Source organism: Haemaphysalis longicornis, unplaced genomic scaffold (genome assembly GCF_048455015.1).
Source record: "Haemaphysalis longicornis isolate Haplotype H1 unplaced genomic scaffold, Haemaphysalis longicornis Haplotype H1 scaffold_12, whole genome shotgun sequence".
Taxonomy (NCBI): domain Eukaryota; kingdom Metazoa; phylum Arthropoda; class Arachnida; order Ixodida; family Ixodidae; genus Haemaphysalis; species Haemaphysalis longicornis.
This window is the reverse complement of record NW_027526225.1, coordinates 79,354,533-79,372,834: the sequence shown is the minus strand read 5'-3', so window position 1 is coordinate 79,372,834 and position 18,302 is coordinate 79,354,533. Positions and strand designations below refer to the sequence as shown.

General features: G+C 50.2%; 2 protein-coding genes across 4 annotated transcripts in view; one reads left to right on the top strand and one right to left on the bottom strand.

Annotated features, from left to right (window-relative positions):
• LOC144162848 (uncharacterized) overlaps positions 1 to 18,302 on the bottom strand; it is a 369,290-nt gene that overhangs the window by 217,402 nt on the left and 133,586 nt on the right. The window lies entirely within an intron of this gene.
• The window catches only part of LOC144162847 (uncharacterized), a 100,901-nt gene continuing 91,614 nt past the window's right edge, over positions 9,016 to 18,302 (top strand). Inside the window, exon 1 of the mRNA XM_077693548.1 lies at positions 9,016 to 9,678. Coding sequence (XP_077549674.1) covers positions 9,295 to 9,678 — 384 coding nt within the window. The 5' untranslated portion in view covers positions 9,016 to 9,294. The remainder of the gene's footprint in view (positions 9,679 to 18,302) is intronic.

The following is an 18,302-nucleotide window of genomic DNA, read 5'->3' as shown; positions in this document are numbered from 1 at the left end:
TGAAAGAGATTTGCGGGCATGTTACCGCCTACATGCTATTCTGCGGGGATGGGGAGAAGGCAGTAACGGCTCTAAAAGAAATAGGGCATAAGAGAGAGGGAAAAAAAGAGAGGTTAAAAGAAAAAGCAAACACCAAGCTTTGCGTGGGGACGTAAATGTCCACATGATCTCACAGGTGAAGTTCTAGACTGTCTCTGCGACGCAGATTTCGTGTAAATAGTCAAATAAGGCAACCAACACTTTTCTCTGAGATGATGGAAAGGGCCAGGGTCCAAGGTGTAGGAAACACAAGTTCAACCTGGGCTAGAAGCTTTGGAGGAGAAGGACAGTCAGGGCATGCTGGACAGGCACAGGGCGACGCTGTCCCCTAGTCGTGAAGTCCTGGGTCGTACCAGACGGCCCAATGGTGCTCGACGTGGCGCGCTTCGTCGTATCGTGCGGGAAATTGTGCAGTGCTGGTGTCAAAAGCATGGCATGTCATTGGGTGGTGGGTCGGGCCATGCAGTTAACTGTCGTGCGTAGAAAAGTTGGCGAGAAAAGTGACCTGGGGTGTGGCAAACATTGTCATGAACGTGAACATATTAGATGGGAAGCATCTCATGCTCGGGGCTGTGTCCCTCCCTCCCTCGTTATCGTTGTCCGCCGTCCGCACTCTACTGCGCATGCGCGTCTCTTCAGCCCCGTAAGCGTTTGGGCTGACGTCAGCGCAGTCCACTATAAAAATAAAAAGTTAGGCGGCGCCCGGCTTCGATCCCACGACCCTCTGGCCGCAACGGGAGGTACGTGGCGCTCTTCCCACTGCGCTACAAACCGAGACGGGAGCATGTGCTACGAACGCGCCTTATGTCCTTCACTCATTCAAACTACGTCAAGAAGCTACTGATACAACGAAGGCACGCGAAGCTGAACATCAACGGAAACGACGAACTGAAAACTAATGGGAGATTCAGTCGACCCCATGGCTGCTTCGCATCCCCTCCGGGAAGATGGTGTAATTTTTTTTTGTTTTGTTTTTTAGCTTCACAAGCCTCGTCTTGTTAGTAGTAGTTCGCCTCGTTAGTTAGCACTGTCGCAGCCCATGGATCAGGGAGTTATTCAATCCCCCAAGGCACACTTCTGCAAGGGTCTGCTGCAGAGGACGCAAGTGCGCATGATCCAGAACAAGCAGTACAGAATGGACATTTTCGGCACCCTTCACCTTATTGCCGATTCCTGGAGGCAGCTGACTGCTAACACATAGGAAATTGATTCAAACATTCAGGATTCTTTTTCAAGTGAGCAGACATCCGACTTGCAGGATTTGCCTGAAGGTAACGGTGAAGATGCCATTGAGGGGCGGGAGGTTAGAGAGCAGTGCACTTTGAAGAAAACCCCACTGGGCTGTGATGAGTGTGTGGACATCGACCGGGATGTTGCGACTTGGCCTGAGAACAGAGCGGAGAGCATTGTTGCAAAGGTGTGCGATGAAGAGGAGGATGTGCCGGAAGATGAATCTCAAGAGATAGCTACCGTATACACACCACACTTAAAGAAGCTGGGCAGTATCTGAAATTCTTTACCGAAGGAACCTTGATCTGTAACGTTTTTCCAAAGCTTAAGTGCCATGAAAAAAAAGCGATCCTGAAGATGCAATTGCAAGGATTAAAAAAAATGATGCATTTTTTTCGTGCACAGCGACTAATTGTTGCCAAATAAACTTTGTGAATGCTGTGCATACGCTTCTTGTAGTTTTCTTGCTTTCTGCAAAAACTATCAGCTACATTCCCCTTCCAGTGCTCAGATTTACATGAAATGGAACTAAGTGTGTGCATGCACTCATATTTGCGCTTTTACACATCTCTCCCAGTAAACTGAACTCCTGTTAAGTGGAACTAATTTTTTCGGTCACTTGAAGTTCCGTTTATCGAGCGTCTACTGTATTACTAAGCTTCTTGTTTGTCTAGTCACGACCAACCCCCTCAACGTGCGTGGCCTTGTGGGGAGAAGAGAAGGACGAAAAACAGAGCAAGGGGGCCGGGGCGGATTTGGCGGTCCGGCAGCCTGACGTCCCACCGATGACGTTCACGATGGCTACTCAGGTACTTCGTTGATCTCGTTGCTGTATATGTGAAGGTAGCCTGGAAGGCACCCGTGCCAGCGACAGACAGACAGACAAATGTTTTGATTTCGGATGGCTCGAGGCCTCAGGGTTAAAGAAGGGGGTTAATAATGTCCGGCCATGGCCGCCTCACAAACGAAGTGCCACAACACGGTCAACGTAGCTTGGTGCCGATCATGGCCTGATCCAGTCCTCATAAGAAAGGACCCAGGCGGGACGCTATTTTGCGCGAAGCCGATCTAGTTCACCGCAGTGCCAAACGAGATGGCGGATTGGGGGGGTAACGTCTGTTTTGCACGCGAAGCATCGAACTGGTCTAGGAAACGCAGCAGCGAAACAACTGTTAGAGAGGTTTCCATCATGGGATGTAGGTTGGGGTGGGTGATTCCTCCATCGAGAAACCACGTCGTCTGTATAAGCGTACCCCGACCGCGTCCGGTTGAGGAACACCTGAGCACCTCGGGGTAGACCCGGGGGTGCGGGCTCGTCGCATGGGGGAATAGTAGTTATTCCTGCCTCAGTCGATTACGTCGACGGCGGCGCTCCGCATCTGGATCAGTAGGCAGCGTATATGGTCTTACAGGTAGCATGAACTGGGAACGGTGTAATGAGGCCTCGCTCCCTACTTCATGAGCCGTTTCGTCTCCTGGCTGTCCTTGATGTCCAGGAATCCAGCTTACCGTTACCAGTGCCCCCGAGTCAGCCCTGAGTTCCTCGCATGTGTGCTTGATGGCGTGGACGGTGCTGTTTTGCCTCCGTGGACCAATGAGGCATTTCAGTGCCTCAGTGCAGTCAGTCAATATTTCCACCCGCTCGTAACGCCGTTCTGGGTGATCAGTGACAACCTGGCGTGCAAGGTGAATACCTTCCTCTATAGCAAAAAGCTCGAGTTCCGTAATGTCGGGGTCGACGTCCAGCGGAATTAGTCGAATGATTTGGTGGTCATCGGAGTTGTACACAGCGGCCACTGCCGCTATACAGGACTCGGCCCGCAAAGACGCGTCCACAGCAATCTCGAGTGTTGTACTGCTCCGAGAAGTAGCCCCGGCTACAACCAGCGAGGTCCGTGCCAGCGAATACCATCGTTTTCCACCGCGGTAACAGGAAACAGGGTTCACCGAAGGACCCATGAACGCGGTATTGCTGTCACACAAGAGAATCAGCAAGCTAGAAATTTCTAAGACAGCACCGACATGGGCACATCTGATTGATTGATAGGGTTTAACGCACCGACGCAACGCAGGCGATGAGGCGCGCCGTAGGGGAGGGCTCCGGATTAATTTTGACCATCTGGAGATCTTTAACGTGCGCCTAAATCTGGTACACACGGGCGTTTTTGCTTTTCGCCTCCATCAGAAAGCGGCCGCCGCAGCCAGGAATCGAACCCGCGTCCTCGTGCTCAGCAGTACAACGCCTTAGTCCCTGAGCCGCAGCGTTGGGTATAGGCACATCTAAGCGCAAAAAAAAATTCAAGACTAAGGACGTGAAGGAAAAGGACAGATGCCTGTACTTGTCCTTCACGTCCTTGGTCTAGAAATATTGCGCTTAGAGGTGGTCGATCATGGAGTGGCCAACTAGCTGGAACCCATACATTGCTAAGTTATACAGACAAAGTGGGGGGCAGTTTATTGTGGCGTTGTGGGTCATCACCACAAAGAAAGAAATAACGAACAGGTTATGGTTGAAGCGTAAATTTTTAATGCTGAAAAATGGCAGCCAAGAATGCGAGGAACGGACGTAAACGTGTAACACCCGAAAGAACAGCTTGGTTTGCTGATCGCTCCCCCTGCTAAAAAAAGCTGTGGTTGAGTCCTCTGACATACGAATCGGTAAAATATGAAAGTGAAATGCGCAGCAAAATCTGCAGCTGAGCATGATTTGTAGGTCGGCGGCTGTCTTGTGGGTGTGCTTGGCGAGCGACGCCCTGCGGGCGGGTCGCTTCAGCAAAGGTGTACTGGTGTCATTCCCGTGACGGAAATGGCGTCGGCGAAATCTTGGTGTATCCCGGCATAAAACACTTTCATGTGAAAATATAAAACCCGAAAACGAACAACCCTAAGTATAACGTACTCTTTAGTGTTAAGGGTTGCTTCCCCGCAAGAAGACCCTGTGTGCAGTGGTGCACCCTTTACAGGCCGCTTGTCTCGCGTCACTTCCGTAACGGATATGACGTCATTCAAAAATATATCCGGGAGTAAAACATTGTCCTGTTAATATGCTTTGACATTGTTTAGGCCACGCAGGGACACAGCCGGCCCTCTCGATCGGGCGCTCCCACCTGCGGCTCTCCGCTCATGGTGATGTCACCGAGTCGCGCCGGAGGGGCGGTACTACTGCGGCGAACGAACCTCGACAACGCCCAGAAGAAGCGCCCCATTGCCGAACCCCTCACCCGGCTACCCGAGGCCCTCTTCTATCTCGCCGTCATGACGCTGGCGTGCGTCGCGATCGGCGTCTCGTACTCCGCGCAGTTCCACGCTGGCCACAAGGTGATGAAGGCGGAACCTGCCGCCGGGAGCCACAGCTCTGGACAGATCGTCTTGGCTGACAAAGGACATGGGCGCGTAGGTGACCATTCGGTTCTGAACGCCCGCGTGGGGGTGAACGTCAAAACCACATCACGTCCTAAGCGGCGAGGAGGCGTGGGCAAGAGATCTACAATGTCATCATCCGTACAGCACGGGAAGCCCAAGGAGAAGGACGTACCCAGCAGGGCCCAGTCAAGACGGAAGGCTGTAGCAGGCGTGAAGACCAAAGCCAAGTCAAGGCATACGCAGCGAAGCGTCAAGCGCGGGAGATCGACGAAGCCGCCGTCCGCAAGGAACAAAAGGCCCACGCAGAAGAGGCTCCCCATCCGGTCACAACGGAAGGCTAAAGCAGGCGTGAAGACCAAAGCCAAGTCAAGGCCTACGCAGCGAAGCGTCAAGCGCGGGAAATCAACGAAGCCGTCGTCCGCAAGGCAGAAAAGGCCCACGCAGAAGAGGCTCCCCATCCGGGCACAACGGAAGGCTGCGGCAGGCGTGAAGACCAAAGCCACGTCAAGGCCTACGCAGCGAAGCGTCAAGCGCGGGAGATCGACGAAGCCGTCGTCCGCAAGGCAGAAAAGGCCCACGCAGAAGCGGCTCCCCACCCGGCCACAAGGGAACAAGGCGGGGTTACTGTCCGCTCATGAGGTGAAGAAAGGTGCCAACGAAACACAGGCTGATCACTCTGGCATAATCAACGCGAATGAAACTGTAACTCGGGGGCGTACCTCAAAGCTCCTGGTAAACGGTACCGGTGTCATCGATGACCGCCCGCAAGAACTGGCACCTCAGAAGCCAGAAGGATTTGTTGAAACGCATCCTGAGAGTGAGGACACACCAGACGCTTCCCATGATAAGCCCTCCAAAGTCGCTTTGTTTGAGAAATTAAGAAAAGCCGGGTTAGCATCAACGACAGTGCAAGGACAGACCAGAGTCTTGGCAAACGCTCCAGCTGCTGAAAGCAACGAGGCCGCGCCAAAAGTCGCCAGCCACGGCACAGATGGCGCTAGCCTTCGAAATGCGGAAACAGCAAGCCGTGCTGTTAGCAAGGCAGACATTACGGAACGGTGAGGGCTTGTCACTCGAGTTCTGCTCAAGCGTCCAAGATATCGTCGACACTAAGTCAGAGGGACTCGCAGTAGCACAAGGTCGGGCTGTCCGCAGCATGCAAGTTGACTGCAATAACACGGGAAGTGTGGCTCTCTTCTTAAATAAATTAGTTCCAATGAGAAAATTTTGGCCATAGAAATTTTCCTTGTTGGTATACGAAGTCCGCTGTTCGTTCTCATAAGTCCGCAAGCCGCTCCCCCGCCGGATGCTTATTTGGAGAAATTAAGAAAAGCCGGGTTAGCATCAACGACAGTGCAAGGACAGACCAGAGACTTTGCAAACGCTCCAGCTGCTCGTTCGCAACCTTCACCCTTGCGCTGCTGCCAAGGTGTGCGCGGGTAGTATTTGTTAAAATCGAATCGAATAGTAATTAAGTTGAGTCGGTATACAAAATTGAATGCGAATCGAGTATTTAAAGACTGGAAGCAGATGCCAAATATTTGACGCGGAATGCTTTCATTGTGGGGTTGTGCTTATAAACGACAACTCATCTGAAAAGGTGCACCTTTATTCAAAATTACATGCAGCAACGTTTTCCCAGACTTACCGCTGGGCCAACTTGAGTAGATCAAATTCTTATCGTTTAAAGAAATTGGGAGCCATTCCACTAGCGACGCTGCATAAAATAACGCGTCACACTGTTCGACAATGTATACACGTACAGATTCATCATTTGGTAATGGAAGGGGCCCGGTGGATTCGAGACTACTCAAAATTTTTAAAGTCTAACTTATATCCCAGAAGACAAACACGGGGCCGATGACTGTCAGCCCCTTTCCTTGTGATCCGCGCTCTCGTCTTTTCGCCCGGAAATCTCTTCTGAGAAGGGACACACGTGCCTTTTTTCCCCCGTGTATCTGCTATCTCCCCCCTAATCTTTCCCGGGTGGAGGAAGTTTCTCTCAGGAGGCTTCGGGCTGTGGTGGCCCTCACAACGTCAGTCACTTGGACTTGGGGGCACTCACAAGGCGGCCCAGGAAGTTTTCCCCATGTCCGTCCTCGGTGGCTGAAGCTGATGCCAAGCATCTTTTGTGGACGTGCGTGGGAACAAGGACAGCTCGAGACGACGCGCTCAGAAAGGGTGGTCTCCGGTGGGATAAACCGGATGACTACAACCGCTGGGTGCAGGAAAATAAATACTGCAGGTCGCTGGTGGACTTTCTGCGCGTCACTGGACTCCATGCATACCTGCAGACTCGAAAACCTATCGGTTTTGTGACCGTCTGTGCTTTTGGCAGCCCCTCTCTCCCTACTTTCTTCTCTTTCTATTGCCTTCGTACCTTCTAATCTCTTCCCATCTTTAAACCTCATCTCACATGTCGCGCGGCAAAAACACGAAGTTAAAAAGAAATGTCTGTCGGAAGGCTCGCCCGAGCTATCGGCCGCTCGACGTGCGTCGCGAGTGGGTCTGCCTCGATCGAGTCGGTGCACCGACGACGGCAGCAGGCTAAGTACAGCCCTCGCTTGATGACGAGGGGCAGGTATAGGGCGAGCCGTGGCCGTCGGACGTGACCTGGTGCCGTCCGCTATTTCTCGAGAAGCTGTTTTCGCTAGAGCTCTCGTCGCATCTGCTGCGGGTGCCGTCGGGGTCCGGGTTCCGGTATACCCCTGACTGACGAGGTACACGCTGCTGCCGAGCAGAGACGGCATGCTAGGCGTGTTCCGGAAGTGGGCCCACTGCGCGGGCACGTCATGATGCTAGGCACGGGAAGCTCCTCTTCATCCGGGAAAGGGGAGGAGGGATGCAGTGTCGTGGCAGGGATTTATACACCCCCCCCTAACCCCCCCCCCCCCCCCAACACCGCTCCGATACTTCCAGAAGGGGGAAAGAGGGAAGATAGGCACTTGAGGCAGCCCATCTGCGGCGGGCGTTTTGTTTGCTGCTGTTGTTTTTTCTCCGCTTTAGCGCCGCTATAAAAGGAGCGCCCATGCCGAGACAAGCAATCTCGTTGGTACGTCGTGACGTCCAGGTGGCTTTTGTCCGTGTGTGCATCGTCAATGGCGACCCGCGTCTTTAAAGACTCCATCGTGCTCCCGGGTTCCTGAATCTCCGTGTTCGTCATCGGAACCCTCTTCGTCCCGCGACAGCGGTGCATCTTGCCGCAGAGTGGTCAGCCCGGTTGGTGATTGTCGCAGCTAGGACTTTCGTGTCCTACATATGTATCGAACTCTTTCTGTTTTAGTTAACTTTTCTACTTCGTAGCGTTCGTTTTGTTAACTTCTCGTTTGTATCATTTCGGTAATTTTTGACTCTCTCGTATTTGTACTATTTTCAATTACCTCCAGCCTACGTTTTATGTTCTCGTGCCTGTACCGTACCTCGCCTATTAAAATATGTCTCTTTTTTGTTTTAGGATGTAAGGCTATCTATATAGTTCGTTCCGACCCTGTCGGCAAAATCCGCGCATTAGACGCCACCTCCCTCCGTCACCTGTGGTCTGTAGAGTCGATTGGTTTGTTTTCTCGACAAAGCTGACTACCCCATATTTTCGGCAGCCCCCCTTAGACTGTGACCGTTAGAGTGCAAGCACTAGGTAACCGGCTAGAAAGAGAGAGGGAGGACACAAGACGGAAGTGTCAGCCAGTTGTTGCAATCGATCTCTCAAGTTCACGCATAGATCTGCTCAGCTCCAAGTGCTGCGTGGGCTTGCGCTTCTTTGGTAACAGGTTAGGCATATTTTTGGTAACATAGGAGCTAACAACGTGAGGACATAGACTCTTTGCGTGGTCCTCGCACGCTGTCTTCACAGTGACCGCGCAGTCGATCATAGGCAGTATATCCATCATGCTCCCACGGTGAACATTCCGCGTACACTGAAGGCTTCTCCTAAACATACTGTCATCTCAAGTCGTCTTATGAAGCGAAATAGCTCAAATGACGCGGACAACAATCCTATTTGGTTATTTTTCGGGAAAACAGCTCTTTGTTCACAAAAGCACGCAACAAAAGTAGGCGCAGTACAAGAACCGCAAACAGAAAAGACGTGTGCTGCGGTGTGCGCGCCCCGCACAGTTTCGGGACGTTTCGGTTTCGGTTTCAACTTGCCGTCGTACAAGCCCGCTCAACTTTCCTTTTGTAGCTCGTGTTAGAGTTGCCAGATTTCATAAAACTTTTTTTTTACAGTTGTTTATTTCCATGTGAACTTGAAATTAAACCCAATAAGCTGGAGTGCGAAGTTCGTGTCTCAAACTCTGTCTAGGGTTCTCTCAGCGTGCCACAGAGGGCAGCATCAACAAAGCGTCACTCGCTGGCGCCGCCGGCGGCGGCTATCGTCGCGATCACCGGATCCGCGTCGTCGTCGCCAGGCCGGGCGCCTCGCAAGCCTAGCCGATCCAGTTGCTACCGCGAGTGCGTCCGTGTGTGAGTGTGTGTGTTGTGTGTGCGACCGCGAGCCACGGTCTCGCGTGGTGTTCGAGTCTCCGCCAAAGTCCCCTCCGCACGTGTTCCCATCCCCGCTTCCTGACACTCCGAGTCCGCCCGTGTGTGCGTGCGCGTGTGACATTCCGCGCGGCTGTTCCCGAAAGCGTCGTCGTCGTCGCGAACGCAAGCGAATCGAGAGCCATGTCGGGCGTTGCACTGTCTCCCGACGCACCGGCGATCCGGCTATGCCATGTCGTCAAGTGGGCCGATTACGAAGGGTTCGGATTCAACCTGCACAGCGAGAAGTCCAAGCCCGGTCAGTACCTGGGCAAGATTGACGACGGCAGTCCGGCACAGCTGGCGGGCTTGCGCGAGGGCGATCGCATCGTCGAAGTGAACGGCATCAACATCTCGAACGAGAACCACAAGCAGGTCGTCGAACGCATCAAGGCTGTGCCCAACGAAACCAAACTGCTCGTCGTCGACCCACTGGCGGATACCTGGTACAAGGAGCACAAGATTATCATCAAGAACAGCTTGCCGACGGTCAAGCAATGCCACAACCCCGTACCGCGGCCTGGGAAGGTGAGCCTGTGCTTTTTCTTTCCCATTGCGTTCAGCGACCGGGATTTTTGTTCGTTTTGTTTCGGTGCGGGTGCTTTCGGAACGATTCGGTGCGCCGGTAATCGACTTTCTCAGCTGCCGTGAGAATTCGGGCTCGTGCAGCCGTTCATTCGCTGCGTTACGTGCAACATGCAAGGGCGAACCAACTTGCAGCGAACCAATTTCCAGTGAAGCGCATTCCTCGATAGCATGCATTACTTCAGTATTTGCACGACCACTTAATAATAGTCGCGTCAGGTCGGCTTTCACGGAAAAGAACGCGTCGTCATTTTCGAGACAGCTGTGAGGCGGAGTTGAGTTTCGACTAGCATGGATCTTAGGTTTCGGTTCTGTTAGCGCCGCCCGATGCACTGCTGGCAGAAGGTAAAACGAAAAAAGAAAGCAAACAACTCGTACGCAGCAGGTTCAAATAGCCCGCTGCTCTGATTGCTTCGTGCTGAGTTTTTATGAAAAGGTGATATTTGAAAGCGTGTTTGGGTGAGAGGTATACGAACGTCTTAAAATGATCCGCCCCCTTTCTTTTTGGTTTACTAGTTTGCGGTTGAGACGTGGCCTAAATTTTGTCGTTTGGACATGTCGTCTAGAATAATCCCAGTGGTTAAAGTACCGCCTACGTATCGTTGTCCCGGGAAGGGGCCACCCATGTAGTTTTTTGTCGTTTCTTGCTTTCCGGGCTGTAATTAGTGTGTTTTGAGACGTTCGACCAACCGCGCAACCTTAGCTCTCAGGCATCCAATAATTATCGCTCGAGTGTTCTTGTCGCGTAACAAAAGACAAAAAAAAAAAACGCACAATCCGAGGAAGCGAAAGTGGTATTAACGGAAACGGAAAACAGCAATGATATATCGACAGGCCGTCGACTATGATTCGCTAATCACGCTGTCGTCCGAGTCTTTCCTTGATGTTGACGGGGATGGGGGCGTTTCTTTTATTTTGCGTTTTGTTTCGTATGGGTTTGAAGCAGGCTGGCGTGTCCGCAATGTCCCCACCTAGCCATCAAACATCTGTGTAATTTCTTTTTTTTTTTTTTTTTTACCGTCATGTCGGGCTGCCGTAGCTTTCTTTTCCTCTTGTGTCATTGCACGAACCTACGCTTTCCTCGAGCAGTTCCCGCTAGCATAAAACTCAAAACGCGTGCGTCATTATTTGAAGACGAGTTGCTTCCTTTCACGAGTATGGCGAGGATGGATGGTGATTTAATGCGCCCCCTTCAACTCGTGGCTAATGGCAAATGTCACATCGCGCGCAAAATTTGTTTAATTTTTGTGTAAACAGATGTTCACATTCCGTCGTTTGGCATGCGTACGCTCGAACTACGGTCGGGGCCGTTTTGTAAAGCCTCTTTTATGCCTCGTTTTGCGCCCTGGCCCTAATCGCCGCGTCCCAATCTTCTATTCTGGCCACGGTTTACTCTTCCATCATAATTAAAAGCGCAGCGCTTAGGGAGGGTGGGCGTTTTCTTCGCTCAGGCTGGAAGGATTTTCTTAAAACGCGCTCATTTGACCTAATATCTTAGCCACGACATACACAAGGCTCGTCTTATCGCGAGTATTTTTCGCAAGCGTAGGTTTCTGAGGCAAGCCAGCTCCGGCTTCAAAACGCCGGAGCCGCTGACTTTTCATCAAGGAGTCGTTGCGTTCTTAGAGATATCAAAGTGCTCTTAAGTGGGGCTTGTGCGCTCAGCGTAATGACGCGAGTTTGATTATTTCTAAAATTGGTGCTGTCGTTACGGGTGATTAGGCTCTCCCTTGGCGGCCGCATCTCGAATGAAAACGCGGCCTTTATCGCGCGAACGAATCGGCCGCGGTGGCCTAAATTAATCCTCAGCCGGCCGCAACGGCTGGAATAAAGACGCTGAGAATCTGCAACGCGCAGCATTTCAAGGTGCGCATTTAACAAAATGACGGGTTCTGGTGGAGCGTGAAGCTTTTGTTTTCGTGTAGTACGTAGGGGAGGAATTCGAGGGTTCGAATCGGAGGCCTTGAGTGTTGCCGGTGAATCCTGGTGTGGGTCACTAAAGGCGAGTCAGTTTTTGGTTTTAATAACTTGAATTTTGATGTATACGTGTCTTGTAATGCAAGTTGCGGCTGTTTTCCGGCGCTTCCGTTGCCACATAGCATCGGCCGTAGTATTTGAAAGCGATCGAGTAACGGACGTAAAGTTGCTGGCGCTTTTTTTGAGCTCACCGCAGTAGATATCAAACCAAGAACGCGTGGAACTCGGCGCGCCGGACAAGCGGAATGCACTTTGTCCAGAGTGTGAGGCTAGTTTTGACGTTCGCATGAGTTTTATTTCGTATATTTTCCCCGCAGGTGCATACGCCTGCGCGCGCACGAAAATTTGTACCTGTGTTACGTACCGCAAATATGTTTCGCGCTTAACATAACAGAAATTTCGCCCTCCAACTTCCTTATATTTCTTTGCCTCGTAGGCTAGGGACATTACGAATGGTTCAAATCGTTGCAATGGCTCGTATAAAAGCTGCTTCCAAAATGTTGTCGAACTCATTTTTCGCATGTTTTAGGAGCATGTGGGGGGCATTGTTCCTCGCTGTGCGTGCCCTACGCACAAATCCACGTGACTGGTGACGTCACAAATTGTAAAGCGGGAAAAATGACTTCTCGGGTGACCATTCTCGGTAATCCGTTTATGGGGGGGGGAGTGTGAGGGGGGATTTTGTCGTTATCAGTGGGGGAACTGAAAACCGGGAGGTTGTGGCGGGAAGGTTTTCTTTTTCTGAAATTAATCACGCGCTTTTCGTGCTCACCCTTTCACGTTTGTCATCTGGAAGCACTCGTAGGCAACTGCCGTAATCAATTCCCGACTCCACCGTTATGCCGATGCAGTTGTCTGTCAGTCGTCTTTTGCATGAATTTCTGTGGCACCGCTTCCGAAAAACAACGTTCGTAAACGGACAATAAGCGGCAGGATTTTTAAACTTGGAATTTCTTTACACTGATCGGTTATTGCTGAAGAAGCTGTTTCTAAAAGCATGCATGAATTCCCCTTCGGTTAATTAATAAGGATAACCCTTCAGGCATTCCAAGGGATTCGCTTTCTTGTGTGGTATTGGTGAACGCAACCAAAGACGCGAAGCGACGTGCATGCGGGGCCGTTGACTTACAACTGTTTTACTGAAATTCCGAATCACGCGATTTGTCAAACCGCATGTAGTTCCAAGACTCCATTTACCTTCGCCCTCGCGTGATTTAGTAGCTATAAACGAACTTGCTGAACAGGGGGGCACCGTTGAATGATCTCGTTTTGGTTGACCGATTTTGTGATTGTGGCATTGGTGGATAAATATTGATCGCAATCATAAAATTTATACGCACCCTACGTATTTGTGGAATCCGCAGGATGCCATTTCAGATAAAAGGGGGGTGATAAAAATAACAACAATTACAGAAACGAGACCCCCCCCCCCCCCCCCCCCCTAAAAAAAATTCAATCTCAGAAGTAAACAATTGTTCGGGTACTATGGACATACTCTGCATGGCATTCCGGGTGATTTGTTATTATTTTTTTTTCTCGGGGGCATCGCACCGTGCAATTTGGTGGGAGCAGACGTCGAATGCGGGTTATAAGCTTGGTGCGTATGCCATACGGCGGAGGAGTAATTATCGGTAGTCGTTTTATGACGAACAGACGGAGTGAGCTGCTTTGTTCATGACGAAATCGCTTAGTTAAAAATTTCGCTTTCTTCCAAGTGTTGCAGCGTCCCCGCTGCAGTCATCTTCGCTTTCAACGAAGCATCGCTTATAACAAAGCTTGGTTCCTGTTCAAATGACGTTCTTCGTTATAACGAGGGCTTATACTGTATAACGAATGCTAGACAGCGGACTGCGAGCACTCCGCAGGTCTTCGGGCTTTCCAAACTACGCATGCATCCGGCGTGGTGGGGGGGTGTCACTTTTCCCACCGGGCGGCGAGTCGGTTGACGCGAGGTCAATCCGAAGTTATTGCGGTCAGGCATGACCACGGTGGAAGTGGGCACGACCTTCTCGTTCCCTCCGCAATCGCGGACGAGAGGCTGCGCTTTCGCGAGTGAGTGTGAATACCGAAGGGCGCTATTTGAACAATAGCAACACTCACCTCCTTCCTGCCTTGGGCCTCTTTCATCTGGGAGACATCTGTCTTCGCGGGGCAGACGCATATGTTTGTAACTGCCCACTTAGAGGGAAATTATTATATGTGCATATGTATATAAGCGTCGTGCATATTCTGTATATTTGTATGCATATGCATGCACTGCCCCTTGCTTCACGGAGGAAGCGTACCGGGTGTAATTATAATTACGTTTACGCCAAAACTAGTTACGTGCTAGTACAGCGACATTACCATTGCTGTTATCTTTTTGAAAAGTAAAAATGATTAGGCCGCTTGAGTATTTAAAAGTGCGTGACGAAGGACGACTGTATTCAAGACACGCGTAACAATGCCGAAATTATATATTGTAGTGGGTTTTATTCAGAGAGCCAAGGAACTTCGGGGATCAAGCAACGGAGGCCCAAAAAAAGCTCGAGCAGCCGAAGAAGCGGGGGAAGCCAGAACTGAACTCGATGCGTGGGGATTGTCCGTGGGGATTATCGTGGTTCAGCTTGTATTCCGGCGTGAGCTTGAATCCCGTTACCTGGACCTCTCTTCTTCTTCGTTACAGTATGAATAACGAAGTACAGACAATGCTCGTTTTTCAAAGTTTTTGTAATACTTTCAGCGTCGCGTAGTCATATTGCTCGGAAAGTTGTGAAGCGTTTTCTCGACGCTTCTGTACGTAAACGCGTGCGGTCGATAATCGATCCCTTGACTTCCGCTGTAACCTGTAATTTTGTCCCGGATCGACCACACTTCTTTTTTTATTTTTCTCGCTCCTCATGGCGGTCAACTTCCGGCAGTCACATGCACGGTGCGTGTATGTTTTTTTCACCTTCACCCGTGTGCGAGCCCTTGAACGTATCGTTAGCGTTGTCGCATTTCGCTCGCCTACACCGTTGCGGCCGGTATCACACACGATACCGGCGTTCGTTTACTGCTCACCCTCCTCAGCGGTGTATACCGGTTGATGTGCTGAAGCGGTTAAGCACACCACTTACTCAGCGCTGGTTTTATAGCCAGATAAATTCCGACTACGAGCTTTCCGGTTTTTTTTTTTTTTCTTTTACCGCCGAGGTCAACGCGCCTATAGACACGGTAGACATGCACCGCAGTACGCTACATTTCCGTTGCTTGTTTTGAAAGCCCACTTAGCGCCGTTCAGCTGTGTTCGCGCGCGTGGTGACGTTGCATGTAGAAAGTGACGTCGAACACGGGCCGTCTGTAACGGAACAGGCATTGATTGATCGATCAGCTGATTGAATTTCTTTCTAGTCTGTCTTTCTATTTCGAAAAAAAAAAAACGTTTATCAATCGTCTATCAAAAAAAAAAACATATCAAACGTCTTTCTAGTCCGGAAAACCCAAATTCTCGGTGGCAGTCCGCGGGCATTGGCCACTGGGTCTTGAGGTCACCAGAAACAGACAAAAGAAAGTGCGGTGCGCCAAACGTAATAGCAGCCGCCGCTTTCGTGGTTGCCGCTGAAGTAAATTTTTGTATGCAGTTGTAATACATGATCACCACATTGGGGCGTATACGGTCCTGATAGCATACCGCGCATATGTTCAGCAGCAGATTAAGCCTGAGGCCGAAAATATGTGCGACACTCAAACTGACAATTACTGGTTTACGAAATTGCCTGTTCTCTGCGGTTTTAGTCACCCAGGGCGATTGGCACCCCTTATTGGACGGTATAGACGTGGACGGTGTAGACGTTATATTCGCCTGTAATGATTAAAATAGAAGTTTCAAGTGTTTACTCTCGTTATTAGAGGCACAGCTCCAAATTAGAGGTGTCTGCGCCGGCGGGCGTCCGTGCAGAGTAGCTGTAAAGGATGCTGCACCGCAAGCACATGAGGGGAAGCCATTGTCACGAAGGCGGGCGTGATGCGGAATAAATGTTAGGCTAAGTTTTATTAGAGCATATAAGGATAACTCATCGACGTGATTTTTCGTGCCACGTGTCTGTTTCGGAAATAGTCAAGAAAGTTGATCAGGTTCTGTAAAAGCAATTCAAACCGAAAGCGTGTCTCAGTGCAAAGGCTGTTCTGTGGCAACATTGGCTGTTAGCTGTAACTCACAATCGTATCGCGGTCGCCGCTGCATGCGGGCTATATTTCTCTTAACTCACTCTGCTAAGCTGGTAGTGGGGCAAACTACTTATAATTTATAACTCATGGCCCTGCGTAAAGTGCACGAATGCTTTCTCTCGCGTACATAAGTGCACACGAGCAAAGTACACTCCCTTCGCAAAGGTAACGCTAATCCCTCATCTCTTGCCCGGCCTTCGATCCGTCGCCAAAAATGACGAGGGACGAGAACGAACAAGTGAAACGAGTGGCTTCAGTACGACGTTAATCGCAGCCTGATGCAGTGGTTCAGGATAACTTAACGGCGTAGCAATGCGTTAAGCGTGAGGGAGAAAATGCGAACATTGACCGCAATGACAGAAATAACAATATGTAATTGAATGGATGGATTCGAGCTTTAGATCAGTGCGTTGAGGAGAGTTGGAGGAATGATTCTTTCAAGTGCGTCCGGTTCGGAGTTTTCATTCGTTTAGACGGACGAACTCTTGCATCACACACACAAAAAAAGAATAACTGGAGACAAAAAAAGGGAGGGGGTTGAACTGACGAAAGTGTACTTGGTAAGAGGTGCTGCATTGGATCTCCTCAGTGAGTTTCATTTATTTATTTATTTATTTATTTATTTATTTATTTATTTATTTATTTATTTATTTAGAAGCAAAATAAAGAAGTGGGGAAGAAAAAAAGGATAGATGGCACAAGTTAGCTTGAGAACACGTGAAGCAGAGAATCTTGTCAGTTAATTTCAGTTCACTCACTCATTCATTCATTCATTCATTCATTCATTCATTCATTCATTCAAAATGAAAGAAGCGGAAGAAAAAGAAAGGATGGACAGACGAAAGTTTTCTTGTGAACAGGCGTAACAACGAATCTTCTCAGTGAGCTTAATTCATTCATTCCTTTGATTCGCTAGGCGGCTGGCATCACCAAGTTAAGTAAGGAAAAAAAAAAAAAGAAGAGAGGAGAATCCGCGGAATGTCCGACGATCCCTCGAATGCCGTGGGCGCCCTTCAACGGTACACGCCTGCTGGGGAAATAAAAAGGCTCGCAACTGAGCCGGTGGCGCCCCGTTTGACGTCGCGCCGCTCGACCCAGCGTAGACGACGACAACGTCAGCTTTTCATCCCGAGTATGCGCGGCGCGTCCCGGTTTTGCGAAGAATCGGATCAGCGGCGATGCGAGAAGTCAAGGTCGCCCGCGCTCTCTTTTGGACGGCGACTCGTCTTGTGCACTGTGTTCGAGGGTGGGGGGCTCGCCGAGTAGAGAGAACGAAACAGAAGTGCAGTTTCGGTAAGCTGATTTTAAAAGACTGGAGCAGGAGGAATAAACTTTATTTTTGTATTAGTTCTGGGGCGGTATTCTCGTGTTTTGTCGGTTTTGTGTCCGTTTCAAAAGTGTCCGTTTTGAGCAAGCCCTAATTGGCTAAAACCGAACACCCGGATGTGACACCATGCAAGCACGGCGGAGCTTTCAGCCGCGGCTTCTCGGAGCAGACGATTTGGAGCAGACGACTTTTCGTCGCCCTGTTGTCGGTTCGCTGGCGGAACAATAAAATTAATAAATGAAAAAAACAACAAGTCAACCCAAAGCCCGCCTACAACAATATGTACGTCACAATAAAACGAACGCAAAACGGACGTTTTCAAAACGAACAAATACGAGAATACCGCCCCTGGAGTCATGGCGATGGAGGGTCTTCTCATCCCAGAAGGACGTCGCTCACCAAGCACACCCACGAGACATCCGCCGACCTGCAAATAATGCTCAGCTGCAGATCTAGCTGCACGTTTAACGTTCGTGTTTTACCGATTCCTATGACAGAGGAATCAATTACAGTTTTTAAGCTTATAAATAATCACTGGCAAATAAGTTTCTTGGAGCTTCATTTTTAAAACAAAAACAAATTTGGTTAATCTTCTACAGTAATACTGATGCCTTTTTTTGCAGTCAGAGGCAACTTCCCAGCCTGTTCATGAGCCTTGACAAGGACAGGTGGAACGTTCCTGCCCGGTACATGACGGAACGCTCGCTTAAGCGCGGCTCCCCTGGACAGTGGCGCCAGATTTTCGTTTAGCATATATTAGTACGAAACTCTATGCTGCACAACATCATTTAAGTGATGCGATCAAACGGAACGAGGTTCCACTGCTATCGCTCAGTCACGTGCCTTGGCGGTGGCTTTCGTCGGCGGCCGCTAGAGTGCACTAGAATTCTAGTAGACTCTAGCGGCCGCAATTGCGGGAACAAGGCTCTGTGACGTCATGGAGTGGCTGGGGAGTTGCCACTGCTTTATCGCCTTTCTTTAATGTCTCCACTATTTGTTTGAAGACTGCTATGGAGTTGGAGTCACTGTTAACGTGAAAAAGCACTCTTCTAAATTGGCCTAAACTCGTATTTTT